Below are 15,085 nucleotides of genomic sequence, written 5' to 3'. Positions count from 1 at the left end.
GTGTACTATTGTTGAGACTGGTTCTATTGTTGTGAACTAAATGGTAACTGTAGATGTATTACTGATTTGTTATGAATATGATTTTTGTGATGAATGAAGCCGGTGATATTCAGGGATGTTGTGGCCCAAATTTTCTGGCATTCACCTTATAGTTGAGGGAAAACCCTGAAAAACCTCAACCAGGAAATTCAACCCGACCTGGAATCGAACCCGGGTCCTCTGCGTAAGAGAGCAGATGCTGACCGCTACACCACAGAGGTGGTCTGTAGTTCATTGTTTTTGTTTTCATAGTATAATAAAACTTATATTTTTTGTTTTCATATTGTAATAACACGTATACTTTCATTGTTGTTTTATGCTTGCGGGGTTAACGATGACCCATTTGTTTTGTATTCTTTCAAAGTTCCCCTCCGGCATTTTCTCACTATTTAACATGACCGGAGCATGAATACAGCTAGTTAGCATTGTTAGTTTCTGACGTAATCAAAGAGATATACGAAAGCCATGATGCGGTAAATAATGTTAATGCTTGTTTATTAATTAGAAAGTCTCTAATACTTTCTCAGAAATAAGTGACCACCATTTTCTCACACTTGTAATTACTGTATTTCTTTGTATGAATATAGAAAAAAAGAACATATTAAACAGCCTTTCATATTTTTTATTGCTTGCACTTTCTTCATACCGACAGTTACTTACTGAAAATGATACGAAATGTGCTGACAGTCGTGTATTGTGTTGATTTCGTATGCGAAAAGTGGATAAATTATGCCGACATCAGATTTTTCGTGGTATCCTCATTGCCTGTAGGAAAATACGGGAATAGTAGGCCTATCTTCATATTTGCTTACAATTAATTCCTCAGATTTTCTAAAGTTATTGCAATGCCACTTCTTTTATTCGAATATGAAAGCTGCACGCTCACTGCTGAGCAATTACAAAGAATTGAGTCATCTTAAGTGAAATTTCTTAGTGCTGTCGCTGGTTATACAGTTTACTAGACAGTAAGAAAACCAAGTTAGAAAAGAAAATGTTCAGAGCGTTTGTGAAATTAGGCCTATACAGATGTAGACAGAATTGCCATGAACACAAATTGCGAATTCCGGACATCAGACTCTGCAAAACAATATTACAATATATCATCAAAGGCAAAAGAAGTCCAGGAATGATGCAGATATCTCGGGCATGGGTTCAATTCCCACTTAGGCTGATTACCTGGTTGAATATTTTCCTGGGTTGTTCCAACTGTAAGGCGAATGTAGATAATTGATGGCGAAACTTCGACCTCATTTTGCCAAATGCCATCTCGCTATAATCAATTCAATCGACGCTAGATAACCTGGCAGCTGTTACAGCGTCGTTAAATAACCAACTAAAATAAAGACCAGGGAGACCAAATAAGAGGTCACGTGAACAGCTTCAGAGTCGGAACAGATGAGATCTGACCTAAATTTTGGAGGAGGAGGAGAAGAAGAAGAAGAAGAATATGATAATGAATTTCCCAGTATTCATTACCCGATAATATATGACCTGTAACGCCAGAATTGCATCAACCATTTTAAAATCTTCATTGAACATCATCAATCACCATCTCTATTCATCTTTATAATATTCAATGTATATTATTTATTTTCAATAAATTTTTATCGTTTTGATAGCTACCACATCTTGTCGCAGAATATTCTTTTTTAAAATTTCATTATGTATTTTTCTAACATTAATTTACATTTTCTTTTTTGTTCATTTGAATTGATTAGGATGCCGATATTTTAAATCCAAGATTTGGACGGCTATCATTTCGATGATATTCTCTCTGCATTGGAAATGAATGAATGAATAAATAAATAAATAAATAGGCCTAAATAATTCTCTACACCACCTGGGATTGATCCTGGGACCTTCCAGTCCACAGCCAGTTGTTCCATCATACTTCGCAGTATATCGGAAATAAAATTGCTCTGCATTTGGATGAGAAATCACACTTCTGTGTTCTGCTATTTTACCTTTGTGGCAAATATAGTTCTTGTACATATTTGCTCCTTCATTTTTTTTTCGTACCTTTGTGGTTTTGTGTGCAAAAGTCGTGGTACTCGTTTCTGATAAGATCAGCAGAGTACAGAAAGGGAAATAAACTCAGAATCAAAATTACCTGTAGAAAATTTTGTAACGATTAGCGATTGCTGTAGACATTATTAGGGCTCGGATTTACACATGTCTAGCTTTTCTGAACACGATGACACGGTTTTTATTAATCATATAATAGTAATTTATGTAATTAGTGTATAATCTTGGTAATTTTCACGAGTGTTTATAATGAAAATTATATACGTGTTACATGCAACGTTTTATGCTATTCTAGCATTAAAATATGTAAAAAAGAGCTATTATAAATTTACAAAATGTAATGTTATGGCGTAGTAGAGACATGAGTACTGGATGTGACGTAATATATTGCACAGTTGCTAAGTAACCGTTTCTAAGACAATGTTATTTTGTTATTTTGAAGTTTTTTCTTGCAGGTACGTTGTATAAAATTGTGTTGTGAAGGCGGTGATGACGTCATGGAATATCAATATTAGTTGCTAGGGAATCTTTTCTGTTACCAATGCCAGAATTAGGTCAATTGTGTACGATTTACAGCGTCATAATAAGCGTGTTTTAATGCTAAGATTGCGTAAATATATATTTTATCATATTGTAGCACAAGTCGCACTTGACCAAAAAATGGTATAAAGGCATATTTTTGGCCATGTTACAATTAATCGTTTTAACAGTTCTTCAAGTATTATTTACACGTGCTTTTCTGAATTATGGCAAGAGATTTTGTTTGTGTTTCCTTACTTTGGAAATATTTTGTGGCTAAATGAAGTTTGAAGGTAACTGGATTCATCAGCAGTGAGTTGTCAAAACACGAAAGACAAAAGAATGTTAAGAAATGGCCATTTTGTTGTTGGTCGGTCTCGCCTTCACCCCTTCATCTCTCCTAAGTTATGATACTTAAAGAGGTTCCAACCCCGCTATTGCCAGGTAGTAGGTCATAAACAGTCAGTAATCCTGTTAACCTAGCTTTGAAACAATTAGTTACGCAGACAAATGTTGGATTTTTTCACCCATATTTTTCTCCCTTCTATTTTTATAGGGTGAACAGACCGCTACACCCAAATAAGGAATTAATATTAAAAAAAGGTTATAAAATGATGAATATTACAGTTTTTAAGTAATTTTTTGACACTATTTGATTTGTTTTGCGTCAGTTTTCCAAGTTTCTATGCCAAATTTTGGTATTTTTTTAGGACATAAGTCCATGCATATTTCCAGAGTTTTTAGGTCATAGAAATCAAAGTACTACACACTGTACTTGTCACAGCTGTATTATGTTGTTTGCCAACAGCTAGTTTACAGATACAGTAAATTATAGTCGTCCAATGTGTATGAGATTACATTCGCTGATACGTTTTAAAGATATATTTAATAATGGTGTAAATTTAAAAAGATTTATCAGCATTTATACGGGCACCATGTGGTTGGTCAGTGTACGATAGAACTGATAAGAAAAATTCTTTGTCATTTCTCTGCAGCAGATAAGGATATCGGAGTAGCTTGCAGAGAACAGCAATACCCGACATGTTAGTAAAGAGGAGATAGCTCTGTGAGTTGGTCTTCACTCGTATTGTGTGCAGTGCAAAAGTTTTCTTTCTATGCCATGCATATAAAGTAAAACAGTAATCCGTGTAGTGCGAGAGTGTTGTAGCTAAGCTTTGGTGCAATATATAGTGTACAATACGAAAGTGTTTATAAGTGTGTTGTGTGTGAGATAATTGAAGATCAATTTTAGTATCTTCCACTTCAGATTCCATGAGCTATCACCCATCTATTCCGTCGTATGGAACAATTTAATTTCATTCACCAATAAAAATATAAATTAGAAATATTCCATATTCACTTACTGTTTCCTTGTTACAAAACAGTGTGGATTGGTGAATAATGTGAACTCTCCTGTTTGGAATGGTAAGAGTTACAATTTAACATACTCTAGGCCTAGTTTCTTCTATATTATTGTATTGTTATTATATTTTATTACATTTCTGAGTGACTTGTGTTAACACTGTTACTTTTAGGCAATTATGCTGTCCGGAAACAAATTAAAATCAGTAATAATAAATTAGATTTGGTCACTTATACAGGGTGGAAAAAAATTCGATCGACACACTCTGTGATGTAGCAGATAATGTGCAAGAAATTTCTGACATTATAACCATTTCGGAAATGTCGTTCTTTGTCACCAGAGAGCATCGAAGTCTGCGATACTTTAAATAGACTTAAGTGGTTTACATCTCAAGATAATGTGATTGTTAGACAGTCCTTATTTGTGACGTAGCAAGTGTAGAAAGGGAGAGGGACGTCAGTTGCTTACCATAGACCATGAATAGCTAAACGAAAACACTAAAATACATTTTATGAGCAATATGTTTACTTTTCAGTTCACAGGGTTCCCTTCACTGCCAATCCAGGTTAAATGAAATATTCTTGTAAACATAATGTAGAATAAGGAGTGAAGTTATTGTCTGTCTAAAGGAGCTCTCTCTCTCATCAACGTCAACACATATAGCGACGAAAGATAGTACAGTATTTTTATACTTTTTTTTTTAGTAGGTTATTTGACGACGCTTTATCAACATCTCAGGTTATTTAGCGTCTGAATGAGGTGAAGGTGATAATGCCGGTGAAATGAGTCCGGGGTCCAGCACCGAAAGTTACCCAGCATTTGCTCGTATTGGGTTGAGGGAAAACCCCGGAAAAACCTCAACCAGGTAACTTGCCTCGACCGGGATTCGAACCCGGGCCACCTGGTTTCGCGGCCAGACGCGCTAGCCGTTACTCCACAGGTGTGGACTTTTAGACATGGATCGGTTGTTTAAAAATAACTTCCTTTGAGTAATTTATTTTTTTTAGTGAAGTTGATCAGTAGAACTTTTCTACGTTCTGTTTTATCGGTGTTTGAGGTCGGCTTTATTATTATAATTTTCATAAATTATATCATACCACGTATGGCAATAGTATAACATTCAATGACGCTTTCAATTGCACGGGTTATTCAGGGCCGAAATTCCATATCGGTGAGAAATGGCCGAAAAATTTTCCTGGAGTCCTCTACCAGGGACAGGGTTCTTTTTTTCTACACGGCCCTTCAAACTTCACTTTCATTTCAGGGGAAACCATGCTGAGTATCGCCCTTTAAAATCCATCACTCTAGGCCAGATTTAAAATCTATTGTCCTACGTTGGGTTTGAAGTCACAAGCCTCGAATCCAAGGCCGTCATGGTTACCGCAAATCACCGAGGACGACATATTTATGGTAGTTTGTAATGCAGACTGTCTGTAAAATGAAATATGATCGGCTTTTAAAAACTTAAACATATTACAAGAAAGTATTCCGTGTTAGGCAATAGTGTAATTATCTTGAAACTATACTTAAATTTACATAAAGTCGATCGTACATGGTTTCTTTTACGGTCCATTCAACTACTCCTTCCGCAACGCACTACCTGCTTGTAAGGACGATATGCCTTTCTCTTTTTTCCACCCTCACCCTTGTAGGGCCGGACTTGATTCAGCGCAAACATGCAAAAATGAAACTTAAGAACTAGCTATACTTGACCTGCGGAAGGATTATTTGAACACACCGTATATTGTGACTACACTTTCTCGTACGTTGGTGTAAAATTCAGAGTAAAATCTACCTATATTCATCAAAAAGATCATAATAACTTGGCAACTGTAAAAACAATGTAATTATCACAGGAGAGGTCAATTGTATAGATTAATCTTCCAATGTGACTGAAGTAGAAATAAACTTCAGCATATGATCTACTTTATCGATCAAAAAGCTCATAATAACTTGACAATTATTGTAAAAACAGAGAATGTGATCATTATAAAAGAGACCATCTGTAGAGATTAACATTTGTTATTAATGGGAAAAAAAATCGCTCTGGCGCCGATGATCGAACCCGGGTTCCCGGCTCTATGCACTGGATGCTCTAACCACTGAGCTACGCCGAAGTTCAACTACCACACTGGATCGAATCTTTCTCCTTTTGGTTCTTTTCCTTTAGTGGCCTTACTCCGTGCAAGACTTATACAGGGTGATTCACGAGGATTTACCGTCCCTTACGGAGCTTATTTCCGAAGACATTCTGAGCAAAAAAGTCATATAAACATTTGTCCTAATCTCAGTGTTTTCAGAATTAGGCCTACAATAATTTGAAGTTGTTTGTAAAATACCATTATTCTTGAGTTGTAAGGGTAAAAGAATATTGTAGATAAAGAATGAACTGTTCAGGTGTATCATTTCTTTAATTAGTTAGTATTCTGAAGCTAAAATGTGTTGCGAATTCCATAGTTGCTTCGTACAGATTTTTTTTTTTTTTTTTTTTCGATTTTTAACTAAAAAATTACATTTTCTTACGCATTTATCACAACAGTTGTTACAAATCACGCCACTCTTGTAAATTCTTTAAGACTGTACATTAGGATGCATAATTAAACTGTAAAGAATCAAATTCCTAAAGTCGTATGATGTGTAACAATTTTTTTGGAATGATGTAGTTTTAGTCGAAAATTGAAAAATAAAATCTGTGTAAAACAATTAACAACTCATTTTTAACTTCAGAACACTAGCCAATTAAAGAAATGACACTTCTGAATAGTTCATTCTCTATTTGTAATATATTTTTTTACCCTTAAAACTAAAGAAAAAGGTATTTTACTAACAACTTCAAATTTACGTAACTTTGAAAATAATGAGATTAGGACAAATATTTATATGATTTTTTTTTTTTTTTGCTCAGAATGTCTTCGGAAATAGGCTAAGCTTCGTAAGTGACAGTAAGTCCTCATGAATCACCCGTAGGCTATATTATATTGACATATATTTCAAGTCAACAGTCATCACACAAGGAACACACTCAATTGAGTGATTTAGCAGCTGGGAGCGAATTTTGTTCCGTTAATAACAAATGGTAAACATCACAGATAATTCTGTAGGACCAAAAATTAATCTCTACAGAGAATGTATAGATTAAGATTCCTAATGTAACTGAAATGGAAATATGTCTGTTGTGATTGGGAAAATTCCAAAGTGAAGAGTTTCTTCGTGATAGTTTGTTGTGATTGGGAAAATTTCAAACTGAAGAATTTCTTCGTGATAGTTTGTTGTGATTGGGAAAATTCCAAAGTGAAGAGTTTCTTCGTGATAGTTTGTTGTGATTGGGAAAATTTCAAACTGAAGAGTTTCTTCGTGATAGTTTGTTATGATTGGGAAAATTCCAAAGTGAAGAGTTTCTTCGTGATAGTTTGTTGTGATTTGGGAAAATTCCAAAGTGAAGAGTTTCTTCGTGATAGTTTGTTGTGATTGGGAAAATTCCAAAGTGAAGAGTTTCTTCGTGATAGTTTGTTGTGATTGGGAAAATTTCAAACTGAAGAGTTTCTTCGTGATAGTTTGTTGTGATTGGGAAAATTCCAAACTGAAGAGTTTCTTCGTGATAATTTGTTGTGATTGGGAAAATTCCAAACTGAAGAGTTTCTTCGTGATAGTTTGTTGTGATTGGGAAAATTCCAAAGTGAAGAGTTTCTTCGTGATAGTTTGTTGTGATTGGGAAAATTCCAAACTGAAGAGTTTCTTCGTGATAATTTGTTGTGATTGGGAAAATTCCAAACTGAAGAGTTTCTTTGTGATAGTTTGTTGTGATTGGGAAAATTCCAAACTGAAGAGTTTTTTCGTGATAATTTGTTGTGATTGGGAAAATTCCAAACTGAAGAGTTTCTTCGTGATAGTTTGTTGTGATTGGGAAAATTCCAAACTGAAGAGTTTATTCGTGATACTGCATTATACATAATAAACATCACTATTAAAACGTAACATCTTATGTATTGTTTTGTTCTTTCAGGATGACTTGGAGGAGCTGTGTGTGATGGACACAAGTCCACCATCTGCAGAATCATCATCAGTTCCAACTGCCGGTGACACTGAAGAAGAAGAAGCTGCAGCAGAGTGCTATTCCGAGGACAGTAATTCTGTTACCATGGTTGGTCCTTTGAACGATCTGAAGAAACCTCGGCACCACCATCACAGAACCATTGACACTCCAAACAGTGAGATGAAGTTGTCTGGAGAAGAGACTGAAGTCAGACGTTCAAAAACTGGCACAGATGTCAACGACAACCATTACAACATCCAGAGAGAGCCGGTTTCATGTAGGAGAAGGACTGCGTCTGCCAGTGCTGCCACTATTTCATTAGGAATTCGATATTCTCAGGAAGATGCCTCGAGGTTTAATGAGTCAAATCGCAAAGCTCCGAATTTAGCCACATTCTACTTCAAGCATCACGACACAGATTCTGACCAGGAAATCAGCAGGGAGCAGCTTGATGCATCAGAGCAAGGGAGATTTGCATGTTCACAGAACTCTGAAGCAAAGTCTGTTGAAGATTCATCAGATGACGAATGGACCTATAAGCAAGGCACGGCATCTCCAGTGAGAGTGAACGGGAAGAGTGATGGTTCAGGGTCTTCTTCAGAAACGGCTTCATCAGTCAGGAGACATAGTTCGAGCAAGAAAAATTCTGTTGCGGTTAGGCTGGATTTTGGAAATGAACCTGCAAATGCAGTCAACAATAACAACGACATTGTTAGTAATGGACGAAAAATAAGTGTTAGTGGTTCAGTGAAAATTGAGGACGGACAGAAGAAAGGTTCTGATGGAGGTACGAAAGGTTCACCAAAGAGACAACACGGAAGAAATAGTTTGGAGGCGATACACAGGTTGGTGACTCAGGCTGAAGAGATGGTTCGGGAAGATGCATCGCCAGACAAAATGGCTGCAGTGGCAAGAGCAGCCAGAGTGTTCGAACCACTCGTGTTCGGTGATGCTGCGAAGTTGTCGTCTAATTCACAAGCCAAACATGCTCGCATCAAGCAATGGTTGAAGTTGCACCTCCAGGAGCAGGCTGATGCAAAATCACTTCAGCAGGTGGGTATTAATAAAGTGTACTTTAACTTGTTTTATGCTCGACCATGCCGAAATGTAGTAGCAGTCCTTTAATGCATGTCATTAAAGTACACCTACTAATTAAAGTACAGGTGTTCAGCCAATGACAACTCAGCTTATAGGTGTTCAGCCAATGACAAGTCAGCTTTGTACCGTTATAAAACCGCAAGTATCGATTATTCTCGGATATGCAATCGAAAGAGAATTAGCGAAAAGTCACGGAGGCTGGAAATCCAATACTGTCGCAGAAGGTTATGTTCTGTTACTATAATAATTAGCGTTAATTGTAAATAATATTCAAATAAATTCAATTTGTCATCTCGTTTTTCAATGTCGTATTCAATAATCAAGGTTATATCAAGTGTAACGGGATTACATCAAGGTCAATGACATTATTGTTCCTCGGAAAAAATCAATACTTTCGCGTCTGCGCACATCTCACAATTCACGACCTAAAACAAGGTCATTTCCGATCTTGTCAGATACAAATAAAATGTATACATCTGAATACCGGTAATTTCAAGTTAGAAATATGGTCGAGCATAAAAAGTCGTATGAAACTTGCCTATAATGGTAATTAAGACGCAAGTATGGATATTTATGAAACGAGCGCAAGCGAGTTTCATAATATTCATACGAGCGTCTTAATTACTATCATTATAGGCTCGTTGCATAATGTACTATTATTGTGCTCTAGTGTTAACAATTATGGACTCAACCACCATAGCTTACTTGCGGATTTTTTGTGAAAAATATTCAAAGTGCAATTTCCATGGGATGAGCACATAAAGCAGCTAGCTCTCTGTAGTATATCTGAGGCTGCCTGTGAAAACCTCCCTTATTTCGGCAAATATCAATTTTATTTTCTGTTTTTTACTGTATTGGAAAGAGGAGAAAATGGTGAACATTTTAAACGAGAATTTATGTTTCTACGACAAAAATTACATTTTTATTGAATTCTGAAAACTTCACTTTTAAAGTATGCATTTTGAGTAAATTGCATTTAAAGTTGAATTTACAAAATTGGACTCTATATAACATGTTTCGACATCGTTGGCATACTTGGAACTGTATTTTATGTAGTTCATGAAATAATAATAATAATAATAATAATAATAATAATAATGATAATAATAATAATTCTTTAGTTATACTGCCAGAGTTAAGGCCATAGGGCCTTCTCTTACACTCTACCAGGTCACAAAGTATACAAGCAGTTGAAATTTAACAAAAAGTTAAAGAACAGAATACTAACATATAAAAAAAAATAAATAATAATAATAATAATAATAATAATAATAATAATAGTTATAGCATAATAAAATCGACACTAAACAAAATAATACAATAATAGAAAAAAATAAAGTAAAATACATTGGAATATAGTAAAAGCAACTCATTTAGTACAAATGGTTAATATGGAAAACGTAAGGTAGAATATAACAAAATGGAATGTAATAAAATAATAATAAAAAAGAAAATAAATACGAATATTAAATAAAATTCACAATAAAAAGGCTATGCTAATAAATTAATCGGCTGATAAAGAGAACAAAAAGGGGAAAGGAAGGAAAGAAATCCATATAATCTAACATAACTCAAAATCGATTTTTTTGTCCTGATTTGTTTTATTTTGCTCTACTGAAAAATTATGTCTGCCGACTTAGGGTAGGGTTTTGCAAGCAGCCTCACAATATACAGTTATGGTAATGCATATGAAAGATCCCTTTGTTTATGTAGGAATATTTATTTATTTATTATTTATTTAATCTGGCGGAGTTAAGGCCATCAGGCCTTCTCTACCACTATCAGATTACAAATAGGCATATACAAGAAACAAATGTTGAGAGAAGTAAATAAAAAATAGAAATAAAATTACAAATACAAAATCACAGATGCAAAATTTCAAAAAGAGGGGAATAAAAAAAATACAAGTAGAAAAATAAGATTACAATAGGCACAAGATGTACTATTGCAATATATTGACTGCCTAATATATTAGTGATTAAAGAAAATTACTAAATATCTAGAAATACCGTAACATTGTACAAATATCAAGAGAAACAAAACGGTAACAAGTTCGAAACATTTGCAATAAGTTAGAATACTAATATAAATAGGTACAAAATTCTATGTCCAGACCCATTTATTCCCCTAAATACTTTGTGATGCTCAAAGAATGTAAAAGATTTTGAAAATATTTGTATATGGGTACACTGACTTTTATTAGAGACCCCAGTAAATTTTAATACTGTTTTTTCTATGACTCTAGGGAACATGACGGAGTAAAAATTAATTGAAGAGTCCACTGCAAGAATGATGGATGTCATTTGGAATACATTTTGCAGGAGAAGCAATTGAAAGTTTGAAATGCTTAGCGCTCAAAGCTTATCTGTAATTTTCCGATCATTACTGGACAATGACTATCAGTGTTAATGCCATATAACTCTCTACGTACATTCTATATGTCTTAAGCTATGCATTGACAGTCTTGGTTCATTTTCGACAAGAAAGTGACATCCATCATTCTTGCAGTGGACTCTTCAATTGATAAAAAAAAATTATCCGAAATTTGTTAGGTTACATTCTAACTTCATTTCAAATATTATTTTTCTGTGTGTTCGATATTTTATTTCATAATAATGTTAATAAAATATATTTGTAATTATTATCATAACGTCAATAATATAATATTAAAAATCATGCAAATAAAAGATGAGAGATCACTTAAAAATAATAAAACAATTATAATAAAAAGTGAAACATTAGTTTTAACTTCTTATTTAACAAATTGCCATCGAATAAGCGAAATAATTAAGATTCAATAAAGTATAATAAATTATTTTGTAAAATAACTTTGGTCTATCATTAAATAGATCGTACAGAGTTAAACAAACTTGCTGAATTTTGCTAGACTGGGATTTTCAATACTGTATGATCGGCATTTGTTTTGTTTATTTACCAAATTCCCCCTGAAACGTTAAAAATTTAATGATATATAAACATTATTTACTGGGTTTCCTAATGAACACCTATATAACATTTAGTAATGGCTACTTCAGATAATTTTGTACATATGCTTATTACGAAATTCATACTGATGCCATTAGGAAGAACGGGTTAAAGAATTTCAGGGGATATGTAATTGTAATTGTTGACGGAAAATAGTAGATGGCATCATAAGAAAAAAGAAAAAAAAATACATTGTTCCCACTCTTTCGCTTGTCATTGTGACATTGTTGGATAGAAGAAAATTGTGTTAATTGGTGTGAATGTTTACATTTCAACTTTGTGTGAATTCTGCAGCATTTAGAGAGTTATGGCGAACCCACAGGAATGTAGTTGATGTGTATTGGAATACCATAGCACATGGAGTGTAGTGAGAGTTCAGCATGCCTTCAGACTTTCAACATGCGGCACCTACTGACAAGACTATTCTGAGGTGGTACAATACACACCAAGTACGTTCCTGTGGGTATGTCATATCTGTCTAAATGCTGTAGAATTCACAGAGTTGAAATTTAAACATTCACACCAATTAACACAATTTTCTTCTATCCAACAATGTCACAATGACAAGCAAAAGACGGGAAGTGTATTTTTTTTTTTTTTCCTTTTTTCTTATGGTGTTACCTATTGTTTTCATTTACTATTACAATTACATATTCCCTGAAATTCTTTGAGCCATTCTTTCCAATGGTACTGGTATGAATTTCTTAATACGCATAGTTACAAAATTATAGCAGTTTGTAATCACAGAATGTTTTTGTGGACACAGCGTATATTGCTGACTAAAAACTGACATGAAATTATGTGTAATCGAGAATTATATTTGTTCTATGACGTCAGTTTGTTTAAAAGAATAATTTCAACCCCTTACACACGGGACAGTCTTGCACACACTGGTTTAATATTCAAATAACTTAAGTAGTTCTTTCTTTCTCAACTGATATCACATATGGTCAAATCCAATTCTTGACAGTGTACCATATCTGTCCCAGTATGCAGTTTTAAATATTATATGCTTATATTATAAATTATATGAATATAAAACGGGTATGTGCCATATTTGTCCCGGAATGCGGTAAGGGGTTATTATTTCACTATATGAGTTCAACAACTAAAACCTGAAAAGCATGTTTTCAACCAGAAAAAGTTTTAAGTTTAATCCTTAAATTATGGTAGCAGGGAATTGTAATTGACATAAGTATTGGTAATGAAAGAGAAAGAAAATTCTGATCTTTGTTTCATATTTTGTTACAGCCTGCAGACAGTTGCGATGCAAGTGGTGAGTACACAACGGGTGACTCTGATGATGATAAGGAATCACAATCGTCTGAAGAACTGAATGGTAGCGTGACAACATGTCGGCAGCTGGAGCTGCTTATGGGTGGACTGGGCAGTTCGGCTGAGGCAATTCCTGATCCAGAGACGACCCCTGTAGCAGAACGGAGTCTTCCTCTGTCTCCAGAGCATATTGGAAGTGGCAGTGGCAGCAAGGTATGCAAGGAGTGTGATAATTAGAGCCTGAAAGTTAGGCAAAATGTATTTTTTAATTAATTAGATATACGAAGGAATATAATAGAGAAAAACATGTTTCCTCACATTTCGGGATGGTAGGTAGGGTTGGTTCCCCCCCCTCCCCCAATGCCTTACTTTGCGTTTTTGTATTTGATGGATATATATGAAGAGTCCACTGCAAGAATGATGGATGTCATTTGGAATACATTTTGCAGGAAAAGCAATTGAAAGTTTGAAATGCTTAGCGCTCAAAACTAAACTGCGATTTTCCGATCATTACTGGACAATGACTATCAGTGTTAACTCTCTATATAAATTCTATATGTCTTAAGCTATGCATTGACAGTCTTGGTTCATTTTCGACAAGAATGTGACATCCATCATTCTTGCAGTGGACTCTTCATATATAACAAAACGACATTTACAATAATTAAATTACATCTAAGGGGACATTTGATACACGTAATGCATTTTTTTATACATAAATGAAATAATTTTCAAGATATTAGAAACTTTACTTTTTTAAATGGGAACCAACTATATTTTGTATATCAGATGTTGCATTAGCTCTGTCTGATAACAACTGATTACTTTACTGACTGTTTGAATGTCACCAGTAAGAGTAAACATAACAATGTCTGACCAAGGATCGAACAGAGGGAGGACAATTCTGGTTAGGGTGAATTAAATCACAGTCACAATATACTCTACATTTTAATACTATGGAAATGTTGTACATGGTGAAGTGAGACATAAAAGTAGTATACAATAAAAAGTAAACAATTATTCTCAAAAAACAAAATACAGTACAAAATCTCTGGTGTGCAGTCACAATCAAAATGCCTAGAAGTTATTGATAGATTAAATTGATTTCACGTTTAAAACATTCATACCAATTAATTGTACAGTACATTAGTGAAATGTAGCTTAACATATCTCCACACACATAAACTTCTAGAGAGCCGTTCCGAAACAATTTGTTGATGTCGTCTCGTTCAGTCGTCCAGTACAGAACTGAAGAAATAAGAGTTGTATTGGGTAGTGTACAGTACTATAGGTGTGTTCGATCTTCAATTACGTCAACATTATGAACTAGACATAAGTAAGGGTGCGTCAGACATTGTTCCTGTTTACTCTTACCGGTGACATTCAAACAGTCGGTAAAGTAGTCAGTTGTTATTAGACAGAGCTAACGCAACATTTGCTATACTAAACATTTAAAAACATTTTAACTAAACATTTACAGACCTGTTACTAAATCTACGTATTACTCTGTGAAGAGATTTATTAAATCTACATACTTAGACTTCAACAAACAAAATTTGATAACTCAATCCCAAGGGGAAAAATGGAACTCTCTGCATCATAATACACGGTGAATTCCCGATTTACCACGAAAATCGTCTGTAGCTACATTTAGATTGGCAACAGGCCATGATTGTTTGGCCAAACACCTGCATAGAATTGGAATATATCAGTCCCCTAACTGCCCATTGTGCAACTCAAACCAAGAA

General features: G+C 34.5%; 1 protein-coding gene across 5 annotated transcripts in view; it reads left to right on the top strand.

Annotated features, from left to right (window-relative positions):
- klar (klarsicht) overlaps positions 1 to 15,085 on the top strand; it is a 1,308,544-nt gene that overhangs the window by 1,088,450 nt on the left and 205,009 nt on the right. For all 5 annotated transcript variants that reach the window (XM_069829505.1, XM_069829504.1, XM_069829503.1 and 2 more), the window contains exons 11-12: positions 7,950 to 9,032; positions 13,314 to 13,550. In XM_069829505.1, coding sequence (XP_069685606.1) covers positions 7,950 to 9,032; positions 13,314 to 13,550 — 1,320 coding nt within the window. The remainder of the gene's footprint in view (positions 1 to 7,949; positions 9,033 to 13,313; positions 13,551 to 15,085) is intronic.

This window comes from Periplaneta americana, chromosome 6 (assembly GCF_040183065.1).
Source record: "Periplaneta americana isolate PAMFEO1 chromosome 6, P.americana_PAMFEO1_priV1, whole genome shotgun sequence".
Lineage (NCBI taxonomy): Eukaryota > Metazoa > Arthropoda > Insecta > Blattodea > Blattidae > Periplaneta > Periplaneta americana.
Note: the sequence above shows the minus strand (reverse complement) of the source record. Positions and strands in the feature narration are given on the sequence as shown.